Source organism: Oncorhynchus keta, unplaced genomic scaffold (genome assembly GCF_023373465.1).
Source record: "Oncorhynchus keta strain PuntledgeMale-10-30-2019 unplaced genomic scaffold, Oket_V2 Un_contig_4600_pilon_pilon, whole genome shotgun sequence".
In the NCBI taxonomy this organism is placed as follows: Eukaryota; Metazoa; Chordata; class Actinopteri; order Salmoniformes; family Salmonidae; genus Oncorhynchus; species Oncorhynchus keta.
This window is the reverse complement of record NW_026287867.1, coordinates 29,810-48,525: the sequence shown is the minus strand read 5'-3', so window position 1 is coordinate 48,525 and position 18,716 is coordinate 29,810. Positions and strand designations below refer to the sequence as shown.

Here is an 18,716-nt window from a genome sequence, read left to right as displayed (position 1 = left end):
CTCATGCTTATCATTTGATGGAAGGATGGATGGTCTAAAGTAGTGCACTACGTAGGGAATAGGGTGCCATTAGGGATGTATCTTATGGTAAAGTAGTGCACTATGAAGGGAATAGGGCAGCCAATAAGGACGTTAATAACCTGTTTGTTTTGTGTCCTCCACTTACTAAGATGAAGAAGGGTCCCAGAAGGCAGTGAAGTGACAACAGTCTCAGAAGGCAGTGAAATCTCATCTCAGAAGGCAGTTGATCAGACCACCAACTTCCTCCTCCCCGTCTTCCTGTCCCCCGTTGACAGAGAGGTCCTCCCCATGTGTGCCTGCAGGTGTTTTCTCAGAGCCTGCTCTGTAGGGAAGTCCTGTCCACACACTGGGCAGCATTGAGGCCCTGGGCAAATGGTTTGTGAACGTTAGAATGCTAGCAACAGCGTTCTGTTTGTTTTGTGTCGACAGTGAAGTGGCAGACAGTCTCAGAAGGCAGTGAAGTGACAGACAGTCTCAGAAGGCAGTGAAGTGGCCGACAGTCTCAGAAGGCAGTGAAGTGACAGACAGTCTCAGAAGGCAGTGAAGTGGCCGACAGTCTCAGAAGACAGTGAAGTGGCCGACAGTCTCAGAAGGCAGTGAAGTGACAGACAGTCTCAGAAGGCAGTGAAGTGGCCGACAGTCTCAGAAGGCAGTGAAGTGACAGACAGTCTCAGAAGGCAGTGAAGTGCCCGACAGTCTCAGAAGGCAGTGAAGTGGCCGACAGTCTCAGAAGGCAGTGAAGTGACAGACAGTCTCAGAAGGCAGTGAAGTGGCCGACAGGCCGAGAAGACAGTGAAGTGGCCGACAGGCCGAGAAGACAGTGAAGTGGCCGACAGTCTCAGAAGGCAGTGAAGTGGCCGACAGTCTCAGAAGACAGTGAAGTGGCCTACAGTCTCAGAAAGGCAGTGAAGTGGCCGACAGTCTCAGAAGGCAGTGAAGTGGCCGACAGTCTCAGAAGGCAGTGAAGTGGCCGACAGTCTCAGAAGGCAGTGGCCGACAGAGGTCTCAAACATGAGTATCTGTTTCCTGTCTAAACTGTCACTAACCAATAATAATACAAATACATAAATAATAATACAAATAATACATGTTGCTATGCAGTCTTTCTATTACACGTAGTAAGATTAGCATCTGCAGTTTGAATACATAGAAAAATGATCTATTTGCAGCTTCGCCGTAACATTCTGGAATGTTCATTCAAATCGTTCCAACTGAAATTGTTACTGTGGCAACGCGTCGGCTGTAAAGGGAAGTGTTGTTGAACTCACCTCCTGTCTGGTTCTCTCTTGCGTGGGTCCGGAGGTGGTACTTCAGAGTGGCAGGCTGGGCGAATCTCCTCCCACACAGGGCGCAGAAGTACGGCTTCTCCCCTGTGTGCACCATCTGGTGTCTCTTCAGGACGTCTGCCTGGCTGAACCGTCTCCCACAGTCGGCGCAGGAGTACGGCTTCTCCCCTGATGGATGGATGGGTGGACAGACGGGTGGGTGGGAAAGACAGTGTCACTCCACAATAATGAGCCATTTACTTCATGTTCGTATTATTTCTTATTGTTGTTGAAATGGAACCCGCAAGTAAGCATTTCATTGGACGTTGTATCCCATGTGTATCCCAGACAAATGACAGTTCTGTTATGTATACTGTCAATAGCTGCATAAAGTTTCAGGTTTTATTTAAAATAACCACATTGTGGACAACTCAAGAGTTTTGAGACACTGATGTCCTTCGATCGTTAAAATCAACCTCACCTGTATGCACTCTCAAGTGGACTTTCAGGTGCCCGTTGTCGCGGAAACCCTTCCCGCACTCGGGGCAGACGCAGGGTTTCTCTCCCGTGTGAGACCTAAAATCAAAATCGTTCTTTATTCAAAGTGCGTTTAAAACTTGGAAACGGACTTTACGGTAAAACAACAGGGAGATCAAAATGAAAACAAGTATGAAATAAATGACCTCTGATGCATCTTCAGGCTGTCCTTCTGGGTGAAACTGGCTCCACACTCCAGGCACTGGTAAGGCTTCTCCCCCGTGTGAATCCGCTGGTGTTTCTTCAGGTTTCCTATCTGAGCAAAGCCCTTGCCACACACAGAACAGGAGTAGGGCCTCTCTCCCGTGTGTGTTCGCTGGTGCACTTTCAAAAATTCATTTTGGGTGTAACTCTTGCCACAGACGGCGCAAGAATAAGGTCTCTCCCCCGTGTGTGTCCGTAGGTGGACCCTAAGACTTCCCTTCTGGGTGAAGCTCTTCCCACACACAGAGCAGGAGTGAGGCTTCTCTCCGGAGTGTATCCTCTCGTGTTCTCGGAGGCCTCCTGAGTGGGCGAACCTCTTGCCACAGTCAGGACAGGGGTAGGGCTTCTCCCCTGTGTGTACTCTCTGGTGTCTCACCTTATGGAACACAATGGGAATAAGTTATTAATGAGTTGTTTTGTGTTGTCCTGACAGGGGTAGGGCTTCTCCCCTGTGTGTACCCTCTGGTGTCTCACCTTGTGGAACACAATGGGAATAAGTTATTAATGAGTTGTTTTGTGTTATCCTGACAGGGGTAGGGCTTCTCCCCTGTGTGTACCCTCTGGTGTCTCACCTTGTGGAACACAATGGAATAAGTTATTAATTAGTTGTTTTGTGTTGTCCTGTCACTTCATTGTGTTGTCCTGACAGGGGTATGTCATTGACTTACAGTCACTTCATTGTGTTGTCCTGACAGGGGTAGGTCATTGACTTACAGCCACTTCATTGTGTTGTCCTGACAGGGGTAGGTCATTGACTTACAGCCACTTCATTGTGTTGTCCTGACAGGGGTAGGTCATTGACTTACAGCCACTTCATTGTGTTGTCCTGACAGGGGTAGGTCATTGACTTACAGCCACTTCATTGTGTTGTCCTGACAGGGGTAGGTCATTGACTTGTTGTTTTTGTGTTGTCACGGGTCATGTACTGTGACTGTATATTTCTTCTTGTTTTAAACTGGCAAATAAAACCCATCAAACTCACCAGGTCACAGGGGGAAAACTCTTTCCTTACAGTCCAGACAACCGTGAGAAAAGGTTTTGGTTGGTTCTGTTTGGTCCTCTTGATCAGCTTCTCCTGATGCAGGGGGCTGTGGGATGGGGACGGGCTGGGCTGGTTGTTAACATCATCCTAAAAGAGGATGAAGGGCAGAAGGCAGCCTTGACTAGTTCTGGAGAGGGGAACTATTGTTTTGTTGTGTTGACTATACGGGTAGTGTTGTTGCGGTAGACTATACGAGTGTTGTTGTGGTAGACTATACGAGTGTTGTTGTGGTAGACTATACAGTGTTGTTGACAGGGGTAGGTCAGACTATACAGTGTTGTTGTGGAAGACTATATGAGTGTTGTTGTGGAAGACTATATCAGTGTGTTGTTGACAGGGGTGGTAGACTATACAGAGTGTTGTGTTGTGGTAGACTATACGGTGTTGTTGTGGAAGACTATACGAGTGTTGTTGACAGGGTAGACTATGACTGTTGTTGTTGTTTTTGTGGAAGACTATACGAGTGTGTTCATTGTGTGTAGACTATATTTGTGTTGTTGTGGTAGACTATACGAGTGTTGCTGTGGTAGACTATATGAGTGTGTTGTTGTGGTAAACTATACGAGTGTTGTTGTGGTAGACTATATGAGTGTGTTGTTGTGGTAGACTATATGAGTGTTGTTGTGGTAGACTATATGAGTGTTGTTGTGGTAGACTATATGAGTGTTGCTGTGGTAGACTATATGAGTGTTGTTGTGGTAGACTATATGAGTGTTGTTGTGGTAGACTATATGAGTGTTGCTGTGGTAGACTATATGAGTGTTGTTGTGGTGTTGACTGTATGAGTGTTGACTAGACTATATGAGTGTTGTTGTGGTAGACTATATGAGTGTTGTTGTGGTAGACTATATGAGTGTTGTTGTGGTAGACTATATGAGTGTTGCTGTGGTAGACTATATGAGTGTTGCTGTGGTAGACTATATGAGTGTTGCTGTGGTAGACTATATGAGTGTTGTTGTGGTAGACTATATGAGTGTTGTTGTGGTAGACTATATGAGTGTTGTTGTGGTAGACTATATGAGTGTGTTGTTGTGGTAGACTATATGAGTGTTGCTGTGGTAGACTATATGAGTGTTGTTGTGGTAGACTATATGAGTGTTGTTGTGGTAGACTATATGAGTGTGTTGTTGTGGTAGACTATATGAGTGTTGTTGTGGTAGACTATATGAGTGTTGTTGTGGTAGACTATATGAGTGTTGTTGTGGTAGACTATATGAGTGTTGTTGTGGTAGACTATATGAGTGTTGTTGTGGTAGACTATATGAGTGTTGCTGCGGTAGACTATATGAGTGTTGCTGCGGTAGACTATATGAGTGTTGCTGCGGTAGACTATATGAGTGTTGCTGCGGTAGACTATATGAGTGTTGCTGTGGTAGACTATATGAGTGTTGTTGTGGTAGACTATATGAGTGTGTTGCTGCGGTAGACTATATGAGTGTTGCTGCGGTAGACTATATGAGTGTTGCTGCGGTAGACTATATGAGTGTTGCTGTGGTAGACTATATGAGTGTTGCTGTGGTAGACTATATGAGTGTTGCTGTGGTAGACTATATGAGTGTTGCTGTGGTAGACTATATGAGTGTTGCTGTGGTAGACTATATGAGTGTTGCTGTGGTAGACTATATGAGTGTTGCTGTGGTAGACTATATGAGTGTTGCTGTGGTAGACTATATGAGTGTTGCTGTGGTAGACTATATGAGTGTTGCTGTGGTAGACTATATGAGTGTTGCTGTGGTAGACTATATGAGTGTTGTTGTGGTAGACTATATGAGTGTTGCTGTGGTAGACTATATGAGTGTTGCTGTGGTAGACTATATGAGTGTTGCTGTGGTAGACTATATGAGTGTTGCTGTGGTAGACTATATGAGTGTTGCTGTGGTAGACTATATGAGTGTTGTTGTGGTAGACTATATGAGTGTTGCTGTGGTAGACTATATGAGTGTTGCTGCGGTAGACTATATGAGTGTTGCTGTGGTAGACTATATGAGTGTTGCTGTGGTAGACTATATGAGTGTTGCTGTGGTAGACTATATGAGTGTTGCTGTGGTAGACTATATGAGTGTTGCTGTGGTAGACTATATGAGTGTTGCTGTGGTAGACTATATGAGTGTTGCTGTGGTAGACTATATGAGTGTCCAATACTTTGATCAGGGAATCAGGGCCTGTATTTCACAAAGCATCTAACAGTAAGAATGCTGACCTCAGACCCTCCCTGTCCAAGTAATCCTAAAGCAAAACGGATCCTAGATCAGTGTGTTTGTGTTAGTGCTTGGTAGGAACAAATGACTGCACCCACCCAGATAAGACTGGCCGTGCCTCAAAAGACTCACCCAGTGGCATGGTGTCAAAGTTGCGACTACAGACTGACTGAACAGCAGCAGGAAACAACCCGCCAGCTTGATACTTTGTAACATGAACAATCAAATCAGTTCTCAGACGACTGAGCATAACCGGTCTGTGCTATTGTAACAGAATAACTTTACGACCGTATCGCCCATACCCGGGCGCGAACCAGGGACCCTCTGCACACATCGGCAACAGTCACCCATTGCAGAGCAAGGGGAACAACTACTTCAAGGTCTCAGAGCAAGTGACGTAACCGATTGAAACGCTATTTATTTTCACATCCGTTACACTATTACTGCAACTCTGTTACGCATCGTCTTGCAATTACAGCAATGGAGTGTTCACAACCCGATTTGAGACAAAGCTTGTACCATTCATGTTATGTGAGGCATTCGGGCTAGGACAATGTTATTAGATTTGGCTGGCTAGCTAACGGGCATTCGTCCGTCCCGTGTCTTACCTCGTCCATTATGGGTCGGTCAGAACCGGGAAGAGTGAATTCTGCCGACATGTTATTGATCGTTGTTCTTTTGCGTTCACATCAGCTCGAGGTCACTCACGTCAGTTGAACAATTTACTGGTCGTTAAACGATTTGAAACCTAACCAGCCAGGCAATACATGCAGAAATCCTATATGTTGCCATTTTAACAGTAACTAGCTAGCAAGACTGTTTTGAAGAAAGGTAAATAAACCGACTGTCTGCGTTACTGCATCACCGTACTTCCGGGTATGATTCTTCTGCATGACTAAACTACCCGGTGCATTAGCGCCACCTAGTGTACAGGAGTGAGAAGGCAGGCAATACAAGGAGCTTACAACCTGCTAGAATCTTGTTCAAATATACATTTTTTATTGAAACTTAATTTAACTAGGCAAGTCAGAACAAATTCTTATTTACAATGACGGCCTAACCCACAAACCATTCACACGCTGCTAACCAGATGTAATGATGAGTTCAATGTACAATGTCCTAAACAAAATCACAACCTCTTCCTTCCTAATCTGACCTTTAAAACCTTGGTCCACTGACCTTTCTGTAGAGGGCATATAAATCCCGGCCCTTGGGCTCAGAGTCCCATCTCTTCTGACACACATCTATCAGAATGGCTCTGATCTTACATTTGGCCTCATCTCTACCCAGTGGAACATTAACATCAATTATATCTCATTTCAAAACTATTTTGGCTAACTGGTCGACAATTACATTACCTTACACACCCAAATGTGCTGGAAGGCACTGCATCGCAGTGTTGCGGCATCACTACAGCCTGGGGTTCGATCCCAGGCTGTAGTGTGTCACAACCAGCCGTGACCGGGAGTCCCATAGGGCGGCGCACAATTGGCCCAGTATCGTCCAGGTTAGAGGAGGGCTTGGCCAAGGGGGGCTTTAGTTGGCTCATCGTGCTCTAGAGACTCCTTGTGGTGGGCTGGGCACCTGCAGGCTGACTCCTTGTGGTGGGCTGACTCCTTGTGGCGGGCTGACTCCTTGTGGCGGGCTGACTCCTTGTGGCGGGCTGACTCCTTGTGGTGGGCTGACTCCTTGTGGTGGGCTGGGCGCCTGAAGGCTGACTCCTTGTGGTGGGCTGGGCAGGCAGGCTGACTCCTTGTGGCGGGCTGACTCCTTGTGGTGGGCTGACTCCTTGTGGTGGGCTGACTCCTTGTGGTGGGCTGGGCGCCTGCAGGCTGACTCCTTGTGGTGGGCTGACTCCTTGTGGTGGGCTGGGCGCCTGCAGGCTGACTCCTTGTGGTGGGCTGGGCGCCTGCAGGCTGACTCCTTGTGGCGGGCTGGGCGCCTGCAGGCTGACTCCTTGTGGTGGGCTGGGCGCCTGCAGGCTGACTCCTTGTGGTGGGCTGGGCGCCTGCAGGCTGACTCCTTGTGGCGGGCTGGGCGCCTGCAGGCTGACTCCTTGTGGCGGGCTGACTCCTTGTGGCGGGTTGACTCCTTGTGGCGGGTTGACTCCTTGTGGCGGGCTGGGCGCCTGCAGGCTGACTCCTTGTGGTGGGCTGACTCCTTGTGGCGGGCTGACTCCTTGTGGCGGGCTGGGCGCCTGCAGGCTGACTCCTTGTGGTGGGCTGACTCCTTGTGGTGGGCTGGGCGCCTGCAGGCTGACTCCTTGTGGCGGGCTGACTCCTTGTGGCGGGCTGGGCGCCTGCAGGCTGACTCCTTGTGGTGGGCTGACTCCTTGTGGCGGGTTGACTCCTTGTGGTGGGCTGGATGCCTGCAGGCTGACTTCGGTCATCAGTTGAACGGTGTTTCCTCTGACACATTGGTGCAGCTTCCAGTGCGGGCTGACTCCTTGTGGTGTGAAGAAGTGCAGGCTTGGCGACCTTGCCTCTTGTGGCGAGCCCTTTTTGGCGTTATGTCCTTTGGCGGCTGACTCTACACCCTGACTCCTTGTGGCAATTCTCACAATGGATGGGCTACCTCCTTGATGGCAGGCTGACTCTTGTACCAGATGTGGCATAAACTATTCAAGACAGATGGACAACTGAGCAATCAACTATTAACCCACTGGAGGGCAACTCTATCACCCACTGGAGGCAACTATTATCACCCACTGGAGGGCAACTACTATCACCCACTGGAGGGCAACTACTATCACCCACTGGAGGGCAACTATTATCACCCACTGGAGGGCAACTACTATCACCCACTGGAGGGCAACTACTATCACCCACTGGAGGGCAACTACTATCACCCACTGGAGGCAACTACTATCACCCACTGGAGGGCAACTATTATCACCCACTGGAGGGCAACTACTATCACCCACTGGAGGGAGGCAACTATTATCACCCACTGGAGGGCAACTATTATCACCCACTGGAGGGCAACTATTATCACCCACTGGAGGGCAACTATTATCACCCACTGGAGGGCAACTATTATCACCCACTGGAGGGCAACTATTATCACCCACTGGAGGGCAACTATTATCACCCACTGGAGGGCAACTACTATCACCCACTGGAGGGCAACTATTATCACCCACTGGAGGGCAACTATTATCACCCACTGGAGGGCAACTACTATCACCCACTGGAGGGCAACTATTATCACCCACTGGAGGGCAACTATTATCACCCACTGGAGGGCAACTACTATCACCCACTGGAGGGCAACTATTATCACCCACTGGAGGGCAACTATTATCACCCACTGGAGGGCAACTACTATCACCCACTGGAGGGCTGATCACCCACTGGAGGCAACTATTATCACCCACTGGAGGGCAACTATTATCACCCACTGGAGGGCAACTACACCCACTGGAGGCAACTACTATCACCCACTGGAGGGCAACTATTATCACCCACTGGAGGGCAACTATTATCACCCACTGGAGGGCAACTACTATCACCCACTGGAGGGCAACTATTATCACCCACTGGAGGGCAACTATTATCACCCACTGGAGGGCAACTACTATCACCCACTGGAGGGCTGAGGGCTATTATCACCCACTGGAGGGCAACTGACTCACCCACTGGAGGGCAACTATTATCACCTACTGGAGGGCAACTATTATCACCCACTGGAGGGCAACTACTATCACCCACTGGAGGGCTACTATCACCCACTGGAGGGCAACTATTGATCACCCACTGGAGGGCTATTATCACCTTGTGGAGGGCTACTATCACCCACTGGAGGGCAACTACTATCACCCACTGGAGGGCAACTATTATCACCCACTGGAGGGCAACTATTATCACCCACTGGAGGGCAACTATTATCACCCACTGGAGGAACTATTATCACCCACTGGAGGCAACTACTATCACCCACTGGAGGGCAACTACTATCACCCACTGGAGGGCAACTATTATCACCCACTGGAGGACACTATTATCACCCACTGGAGGCAACTATTATCACCCACTGGAGGCTGATCACCCACTGGAGGCAGGCTATTATCACCCACTGTGGGGCAACTATTATCACCCACTGGAGGGCAACTATTATCACCCACTGGAGGCAACTATTATCACCCACTGGAGGGCAACTATTATCACCCACTGGAGGGCAACTGAGGGCTATTATCACCCACTGGAGGGCAACTATTATCACCCACTGGAGGGCAACTATTATCACCCACTGGAGGGCTGACTTATCACCCACTGGAGGGCAACTACTATCACCCACTGGAGGCAGGCTACTATCACCTTGTGGAGGCTGATCACCCACTGGAGGGCTGACTACTATCACCCACTGGAGGGCCTGCAGGCTCACCCACTGGAGGGCTGACTCACTTGTGGCACCCACTGGAGGGCTCCTATATCACCCACTGGAGGGCAACTATTATCACCCACCGGCACCCACTGGAGGCAACTATTATCACCCACTGGAGGGCTGATCACCTTGGAGGGCAACTATTATCACCTACTGGAGGGCAACTACTATCACCTTGTGGAGGGCAACTATTATCACCCACTGGAGGGCAACTATTATCACCCACTGGAGGGCAACTATTATCACCCACTGGAGGCAACTATTATCACCCACTGGAGGGCAACTAGGCTCACCCACTGGAGGGCTGATCACCTACTGGAGGGCAACTGATCACCCACTGGAGGCAACTATTATCACCCACTGGAGGCAACTATTATCACCCACTGGAGGGCAACTATTATCACCCACTGGAGGGCAACAATTATCATCCACTGGAGGACAACTACTATCACCCACTGGAGGGCAACTATTATCACCCACTGGAGGGCAACAATTATCATCCACTGGAGGACAACTATTATCACCCACTGGAGGGCAACTACTATCACCCACTGGAGGGCAACTATTATCACCCACTGGAGGACAACTATTATCACCCACTGGAGGGCAACTACTATCACCCACTGGAGGGCAACTACTATCACCCACTGGAGGGCAACTACTATCACCCACTGGAGGGCAACTACTATCACCCACTGGAGGGCAACTACTATCACCCACTGGAGGGCAACTATTATCACCCACTGGAGGACAACTATTATCACCCACTGGAGGGCAACTACTATCACCCACTGGAGGGCAACTACTATCACCCACTGGAGGGCAACTATTATCACCCACTGGAGGGCAACTATTATCACCCACTGGAGGGCACTATTATCACCCACTGGAGGGCAACTATTATCACCCACTGGAGGACAACTATTATCACCCACTGGAGGGCAACTATTATCACCCACTGGAGGGCAACTATTATCACCCACTGGAGGGCAACTATTATCACCCACTGGAGGGCAACTACTATCACCCACTGGAGGGCAACTATTATCACCCACTGGAGGGCAACTATTATCACCCACTGGAGGGCAACTATTATCACCCACTGGAGGGGAGGGCAACTATTATCACCCACTGGAGGGCAACTATTATCACCCACTGGAGGGCAACTACTATCACCCACTGGAGGGCAACTACTATCACCCACTGGAGGGCAACTATTATCACCCACTGGAGGGCAACTATCACCCACTGGAGGGCAACTACTATCACCCACTGGAGGGCAACTATTATCACCCACTGGAGGACAACTATTATCACCCACTGGAGGGCAACTATTATCACCCACTGGAGGGCAACTACTATCACCCACTGGAGGGCAACTACTATCACCCACTGGAGGGCATCACCCACTGGAGGCAACTATCACCCACTGGAGGGCAACTACTATCACCCACTGGAGGGCAACTATTATCACCCACTGGAGGGCAACTATTATCACCCACTGGAGGGCAACTATTATCACCCACTGGAGGGCAACTATTATCACCCACTGGAGGGCAACTACTATCACCCACTGGAGGGCAACTATTATCACCCACTGGAGGGCAACTATTATCACCCACTGGAGGGCAACTACTATCACCCACTGGAGGGCAACTATTATCACCCACTGGAGGACAACTATTATCACCCACTGGAGGCAACTATATCACCCACTGGAGGGCAACTATATCACCCACTGGAGGGCAACTATTATCACCCACTGGAGGGCAACTATTATCACCCACTGGAGGGCAACTATTATCACCCACTGGAGGGCAACTATTATCACCCACTGGAGGGCAACTATTATCACCCACTGGAGGGCAACTACTATCACCCACTGGAGGGCAACTATTATCACCCACTGGAGGGCAACTATTATCACCCACTGGAGGACAACTATTATCACCCACTGGAGGGCAACTACTATCACCCACTGGAGGGCAACTATTATCACCCACTGGAGGGCAACTATTATCACCCACTGGAGGGCAACTACTATCACCCACTGGAGGGCAACTATTATCACCCACTGGAGGGCAACTACTATCACCCACTGGAGGGCAACTATTATCACCCACTGGAGGGCAACTATTATCACCCACTGGAGGGCAACTACTATCACCCACTGGAGGGCAACTACTATCACCCACTGGAGGGCAACTACTATCACCCACTGGAGGGCAACTACTATCACCCACTGGAGGGCAACTACTATCACCCACTGGAGGGCAACTACTATCACCCACTGGAGGGCAACTATTATCACCCACTGGAGGGCAACTATTATCACCCACTGGAGGGCAACTATTATCACCCACTGGAGGGCAACTATTATCACCCACTGGAGGGCAACTACTATCACCCACTGGAGGGCAACTACTATCACCCACTGGAGGGCAACTATTATCACCCACTGGAGGGCAACTATTATCACCCACTGGAGGGCAACTATTATCACCCACTGGAGGGCAACTATTATCACCCACTGGAGGACAACTATTATCACCCACTGGAGGACAACTATTATCACCCACTGGAGGGCAACTATTATCACCCACTGGAGGGCAACTATTATCACCCACTGGAGGGCAACTATTATCACCCACTGGAGGGCAACTATTATCACCCACTGGAGGGCAACTATTATCACCCACTGGAGGGCAACTATTATCACCCACTGGAGGGCAACTATTATCACCCACTGGAGGACAACTATTATCACCCACTGGAGGGCAACTATTATCACCCACTGGAGGGCAACTATTATCACCCACTGGAGGGCAACTATTATCACCCACTGGAGGGCAACTATTATCACCCACTGGAGGACAACTACTATCACCCACTGGAGGACAACTATTATCACCCACTGGAGGGCAACTATTATCACCCACTGGAGGGCAACTATTATCACCAACAGTTTAACTGAGTATACTGACAGTTCCCCTGCTGTAATCATAGTAAACACTTCAATATAGCCCTGTTACATTTTCCGCATTGCCATGTAAAAGCCCCACGTTTACCAAGGCCGTCTTCAAGCATAGCAAATAAAAACCTTACTCTTCATATCCATCAGCTTGGCTCAGTAGTGTGAAAAGAGTTGGCATAAAATGGTACAGAAAACAGAAACTTGTTTTTATTTTTAAATAGATTAAAAAGTTAGGTAGGTTTTTGTAACCTATTTATTAAAACCACCATGACACACCTTTGTTTACTATCTTATAGCGGCGTAATGAACTGAATGACAGCATGGACGGAGCCACAGCTCTCTCTCTCTCTCTGTCATCAAAATGTCCTGTGACTGAACATTATTTGGGATGTTATCCAATATAGAACACAATTATTACATCAACATTATTATTATTTTTTAAACAATCATTTCAACTGGGTTCCTCACACAGGATGTGGTGGACAGAGAACAAGCATTCCACGATTCCAATTTAGAACACCGTCTAGCGGCCATCTTTTGGGGTTCACTTTCTCTGGTTCAAGTTCAATAACAAACTGGACAGCACTGATTATTTCATCTCTCCATCAGAACTGGGTGCTTTCTTCAAGTGGAATGTAGAACCACGTCCATTGTAATGGTTCTAACCGAGCCTCTCGTTCTTCATCACAAGGTTAATAGTTGTGTTTGTCCACCCTACTAACAAACACCCATTAGTTCTACTGTCAACACTTACTGATAAAGCCTCCCCATTCTTTCCCCCAAACGGAGTAGGGTGAAGTTGCCCCTAGACGCTGGTCAGTTTTGCATCTCCCCCACTAATGGTTAAGGTTAGGATTCAGGCAGGGGAACTTCACCCAGCGTCTCTCCCCTCCCCAGCAGCCCGTGTCCTGCATCAGAATTCTGTGAATCATTTAGGTGGATTCTAGAACCATGTCTATTCCAATGGAGTGTATTGTTCTCCTGTCTGATGACGATCAACGTGTGTCATCGTTGTTGTCCAGCCGGCTAACATCCCCTGTAGGAATACTAAGCTTATCACGTCTCATGTTCAAAGCCTCGTGGTCATTCACTCCGTCTCCTCTCCAGTATCAGCGTGTGTCCTGTCGCTGTGGTGTGTCCGTTGGTGAGCCCGTAGCTTCTGACAGCGGCCGTATTTCTTCCCACAGTAGTCACAGCTGTACGGCCTCTCCCCTGTGTGAACTCTGTGGTGGATCCGGAGGTCTGACGCTCTAGAGAACCCTCTCCCACACACCAGACACAGGTGAGGCTTCTCGCCACTGTGAGACTGCTGGTGCTCCCTCAGATGTCCTGATTGGGTGAAACTCTTCCCACACACAGAGCAGGAGTAAGGCTTCTCTCCCGTGTGTGTGAGGAGGTGTCGTCTCATGGCTCCCAGGTGAGCGAACTTCTTGCCACAGTCGGGGCAGGGGTACGGCTTCTCTCCCGTGTGGATTCTCATGTGGATCTGCAGTACTGAGAGCTTGTAGCACTCTCTGCCACACACTGAGCAGCAGTGAGACGTCTTCGTTTTGTGACTCTCCTGGTGTTCAGGATGTTCTGATGTGGCGGGACTCGCTTTGCTGTTGAAGCCACAGTCAGGGCTCTCTCCTGTGTGAATAACAGAGTGGGTTAGGTATTGAGGCGAGCAAGTCGACATTCATTCACAGTCCGTATCCAAAAATGGTACCTTATTCTCTATCAAGTGCATCCACTTTGTCCAGGACCCTGGTCAACAAGTAGTGCACTTCATAGGAGATGGGGTGAACAGAACTCCAGTCAACTAAAGAACAGAGTTCTACCTCCACTTACTATGTTGAACAGAACCCCAGTCAACTAAAGAACAGAGTTCTGCCTCCATTTACTATGTTGAACAGAATCCCAGTCAACTAAAGAACAGAGTTCTACCTCCACTTACAATGTTGAACAGAACCCCAGTCAACTAAAGAACAGAGTTCTACCTCCACTTACAATGTTGAACAGAACCCCAGTCAACTAAAGAACAGAGTTCTACCTCCACTTACTATGTTGAACAGAACCACAGTCAACTAAAGGACACTACCTCCACTTACAATGTTGAACAGAACCCCAGTCAACTAAAGAACAGAGTTCTACCTCCACTTACTATGTTGAACAGAACCCCAGTCAACTAAAGAACAGAGTTCTGCCTCCACTTACTATGTTGAACAGAATCCCAGTCAAATTCTTCTCCTTCAGAATTGATGAAACCACCAACTTCATCCTCCTCTTTCACTTCCTCCTTCCCCTCTTCTACAATATGAATGTTCATCCCAGGTGTTTGAGTGATGTCCTCCTCATGTCTTGGATCGGGACCCTGGGACTCTACAGCTTTGGTGCTGGATTGGTGACCAGGATCCTACAATGAAAACAGAACATCATCATGAACCATGTCAGAACTATATTTATAAACACAATACAAGAAAGCTTTACATTAGGTTCCAGACCTGAAAGCTTTACATTAGGTTCCAGACCTGAAAGCTTTACATGAGGTTCAAGACCTGAAAGCTTTACATTAGGTTCAAGACCTGAAAGCTTTACATTAGGTTCAAGACCCGAAAGCTTTACATTAGGTTCCAGACCTGAAAGCTTTACATGAGGTTCAAGACCTGAAAGCTTTACATTAGGTTCAAGACCTGAAAGCTTTACATTAGGTTCAAGACCCGAAAGCTTTACATTAGGTTCAAGACCTGAAAGCTTTACATTAGGTTCAAGACCCGAAAGCTTTACATTAGGTTCAAGACCTGAAAGCTTTACATGAGGTTCAAGACCCGAAAGCTTTACATGAGGTTCAAGACCCGAAAGCTTTACATGAGGTTCAAGACCCGAAAGCTTTACATTAGGTTCAAGACCCGAAAGCTTTACATTAGGTTCAAGACCCGAAAGCTTTACATTAGGTTCAAGACCCGAAAGCTTTACATTAGGTTCAAGACCTGAAAGCTTTACATTAGGTTCAAGACCTGAATCTTTACATTAGGTTCAAGACCTGAAAGCTTTACATTAGGTTCAAGACCTGAAAGCTTTACATTAGGTTCAAGTCCTGAAAGCTTTACATTAGGTTCAAGACCTGAAAGCTTTACATTAGGTTCAAGACCTGAAAGCTTTACATTAGGTTCAAGACCTGAAAGCTTTACATTAGGTTCAAGACCTGAAAGCTTTACATTAGGTTCAAGACCTGAAAGCTTTACATTAGGTTCAAGACCTGAAAGCTTTACATTAGGTTCAAGTCCTGAAAGCTTTACATTAGGTTCCAGACCTGAAAGCTTTACATTAGGTTCAAGACCTGAAAGCTTTACATTAGGTTCAAGTCCTGAAAGCTTTACATTAGGTTCAAGACCTGAAAGCTTTACATTAGGTTCAAGACCTGAAAGCTTTACATTAGGTTCAAGACCTGAAAGCTTTACATTAGGTTCAAGACCTGAAAGCTTTACATTAGGTTCCAGACCTGAAAGCTTTACATTAGGTTCAAGTCCTGAAAGCTTTACATTAGGTTCAAGACCTGAAAGCTTTACATTAGGTTCAAGACCTGAAAGCTTTACATTAGGTTCAAGACCTGAAAGCTGTACATTAGGTTCAAGTCCTGAAATCTTTACATTAGGTTCAAGACCTGAAAGCTTTACATTAGGTTCAAGACCTGAAAGCTTTACATTAGGTTCAAGACCTGAAAGCTTTACATTAGGTTCCAGACCTGAAAGCTTTACATTAGGTTCAAGACCCGAAAGCTTTACATTAGGTTCAAGACCCGAAAGCTTTACATTAGGTTCAAGACCCGAAAGCTTTACATTAGGTTCAAGACCCGAAAGCTTTACATTAGGTTCAAGACCCGAAAGCTTTACATTAGGTTCCAGACCCGAAAGCTTTACATTAGGTTCAAGGCCTGAAAGCTTTACATTAGGTTCAAGTCCTGAAAGCTTTACATTAGGTTCCAGACCTGAAAGCTTTACATTAGGTTCCAGACCTGAAAGCTTTACATTAGGTTCAAGTCCTGAAAGCTTTACATTAGGTTCAAGTCCTGAAAGCTTTACATTAGGTTCCAGAGCTGAAAGCTTTACATTAGGTTCCAGTCCTGAAAGCTTTACATTAGGTTCCAGTCCTGAAAGCTTTACATTAGGTTCCAGACCTGAAAGCTTTACATTAGGTTCAAGGCCTGAAAGCTTTACATTCGGTTCCAGTCCTGAAAGCTTTACATTAGGTTCCAGTCCTGAAAGCTTTACATTAGGTTCAAGACCTGAAAGCTTTACATTAGGTTCAAGACCTGAAAGCTTTACATTAGGTTCAAGTCCTGAAAGCTTTACATTAGGTTCAAGTCCTGAAAGCTTTACATTAGGTTCCAGTCCTGAAAGCTTTACATTAGGTTCAAGACCTGAAAGCTTTACATTAGGTTCAAGACCTGAAAGCTTTACATTAGGTTCAAGACCTGAAAGCTTTACATTAGGTTCAAGTCCTGAAAGCTTTACATTAGGTTCCAGTCCTGAAAGCTTTACATTAGGTTCCAGACCTGAAAGCTTTACATTAGGTTCCAGACCTGAAAGCTTTACATTAGGTTCCAGACCTGAAAGCTTTACATTAGGTTCCAGACCTGAAAGCTTTACATTAGGTTCCAGACCTGAAAGCTTTACATTAGGTTCCAGACCTGAAAGCTTTACATTAGGTTCCAGACCTGAAAGCTTTACATTAGGTTCAAGACCTGAAAGCTTTACATTAGGTTCCAGTCCTGAAAGCTTTACATTAGGTTCAAGACCTGAAAGCTTTACATTAGGTTCCAGTCCTGAAAGCTTTACATTAGGTTCAAGACCTGAAAGCTTTACATTAGGTTCAAGTCCTGAAAGCTTTACATTAGGTTCCAGTCCTGAAAGCTTTACATTAGGTTCCAGACCTGAAAGCTTTACATTAGGTTCCAGTCCTGAAAGCTTTACATTAGGTTCCAGACCTGAAAGCTTTACATTAGGTTCAAGTCCTGAAAGCTTTACATTAGGTTCCAGTCCTGAAAGCTTTACATTAGGTTCAAGTCCTGAAAGCTTTACATTAGGTTCCAGTCCTGAAAGCTTTACATTAGGTTCCAGTCCTGAAAGCTTTACATTAGGTTCCAGTCCTGAAAGCTTTACATTAGGTTCCAGTCCTGAAAGCTTTACATTAGGTTCAAGTCCTGAAAGCTTTACATTAGGTTCAAGTCCTGAAAGCTTTACATTAGGTTCCAGTCCTGAAAGCTTTACATTAGGTTCAAGTCCTGAAAGCTTTACATTAGGTTCCAGTCCTGAAAGCTTTACATTAGGTTCCAGACCTGAAAGCTTTACATTAGGTTCCAGACCTGAAAGCTTTACATTAGGTTCCAGACCTGAAAGCTTTACATTAGGTTCCAGACCTGAAAGCTTTACATTAGGTTCCAGACCTGAAAGCTTTACATTAGGTTCCAGTCCTGAAAGCTTTACATTAGGTTCCAGTCCTGAAAGCTTTACATTAGGTTCCAGACCTGAAAGCTTTACATTAGGTTCCAGTCCTGAAAGCTTTACATTAGGTTCCAGACCTGAAAGCTTTACATTAGGTTCCAGACCTGAAAGCTTTACATTAGGTTCCAGACCTGAAAGCTTTACATTAGGTTCCAGTCCTGAAAGCTTTACATTAGGTTCCAGTCCTGAAAGCTTTACATTAGGTTCCAGTCCTGAAAGCTTTACATTAGGTTCCAGTCCTGAAAGCTTTACATTAGGTTCCATGTGTGGCCTTTAAAATAAATACATTTAATCTCATAAAATGTTGGTCATTAATGTCTCCCACCTTGTTGGTGTGAAAGCTTTACATTAGGTTCCAGAGTCCTGGAAGCTTTCACCTGTAGAGAGAGGTTGGTATTATGGGTTATAATGAGACTACAGGACTCCATGTGTAGAGAAGGTTGGTATTATGGGTTATAATGAGACTACCAGGACTTCTCCTGTAGAGAGAGGTTGGTATTATGGGTTATAATGAGACTACAGGACTCTTCCAGAGATAGGTTGGTATTATGGGTTATAATGAGACTACCAGGACTCTTGTAGAGATAGGTTGGTATTATGGGTTATAAT

General features: G+C 46.9%; 2 protein-coding genes across 2 annotated transcripts; one reads left to right on the top strand and one right to left on the bottom strand.

Annotated features, from left to right (window-relative positions):
- Positions 1-248: 248 nt before the first annotated feature.
- On the bottom strand, positions 249-14,962 carry LOC118383451 (oocyte zinc finger protein XlCOF6-like). Its single transcript, XM_052509448.1, has 8 exons — positions 14,821-14,962; positions 13,715-14,253; positions 3,010-3,156; positions 2,585-2,599; positions 1,970-2,424; positions 1,768-1,862; positions 1,290-1,475; positions 249-385 (listed from the first exon to the last, which is right to left on the bottom strand). The coding sequence occupies exons 1-8, from the start codon at positions 14,930-14,932 to the stop codon at positions 249-251; spliced, it is 1,686 nt and encodes a 561-aa protein (XP_052365408.1). The 5' UTR covers positions 14,933-14,962.
- Positions 14,963-15,417: 455 nt separating this feature from the next.
- On the top strand, positions 15,418-18,437 carry LOC127924836 (uncharacterized). The gene is made up of 3 exons (XM_052509447.1): positions 15,418-15,476; positions 16,707-16,798; positions 17,366-18,437. The coding sequence occupies exons 1-3, from the start codon at positions 15,418-15,420 to the stop codon at positions 18,382-18,384; spliced, it is 1,170 nt and encodes a 389-aa protein (XP_052365407.1). The 3' UTR covers positions 18,385-18,437.
- The last annotated feature ends 279 nt before the right edge of the window (positions 18,438-18,716 follow it).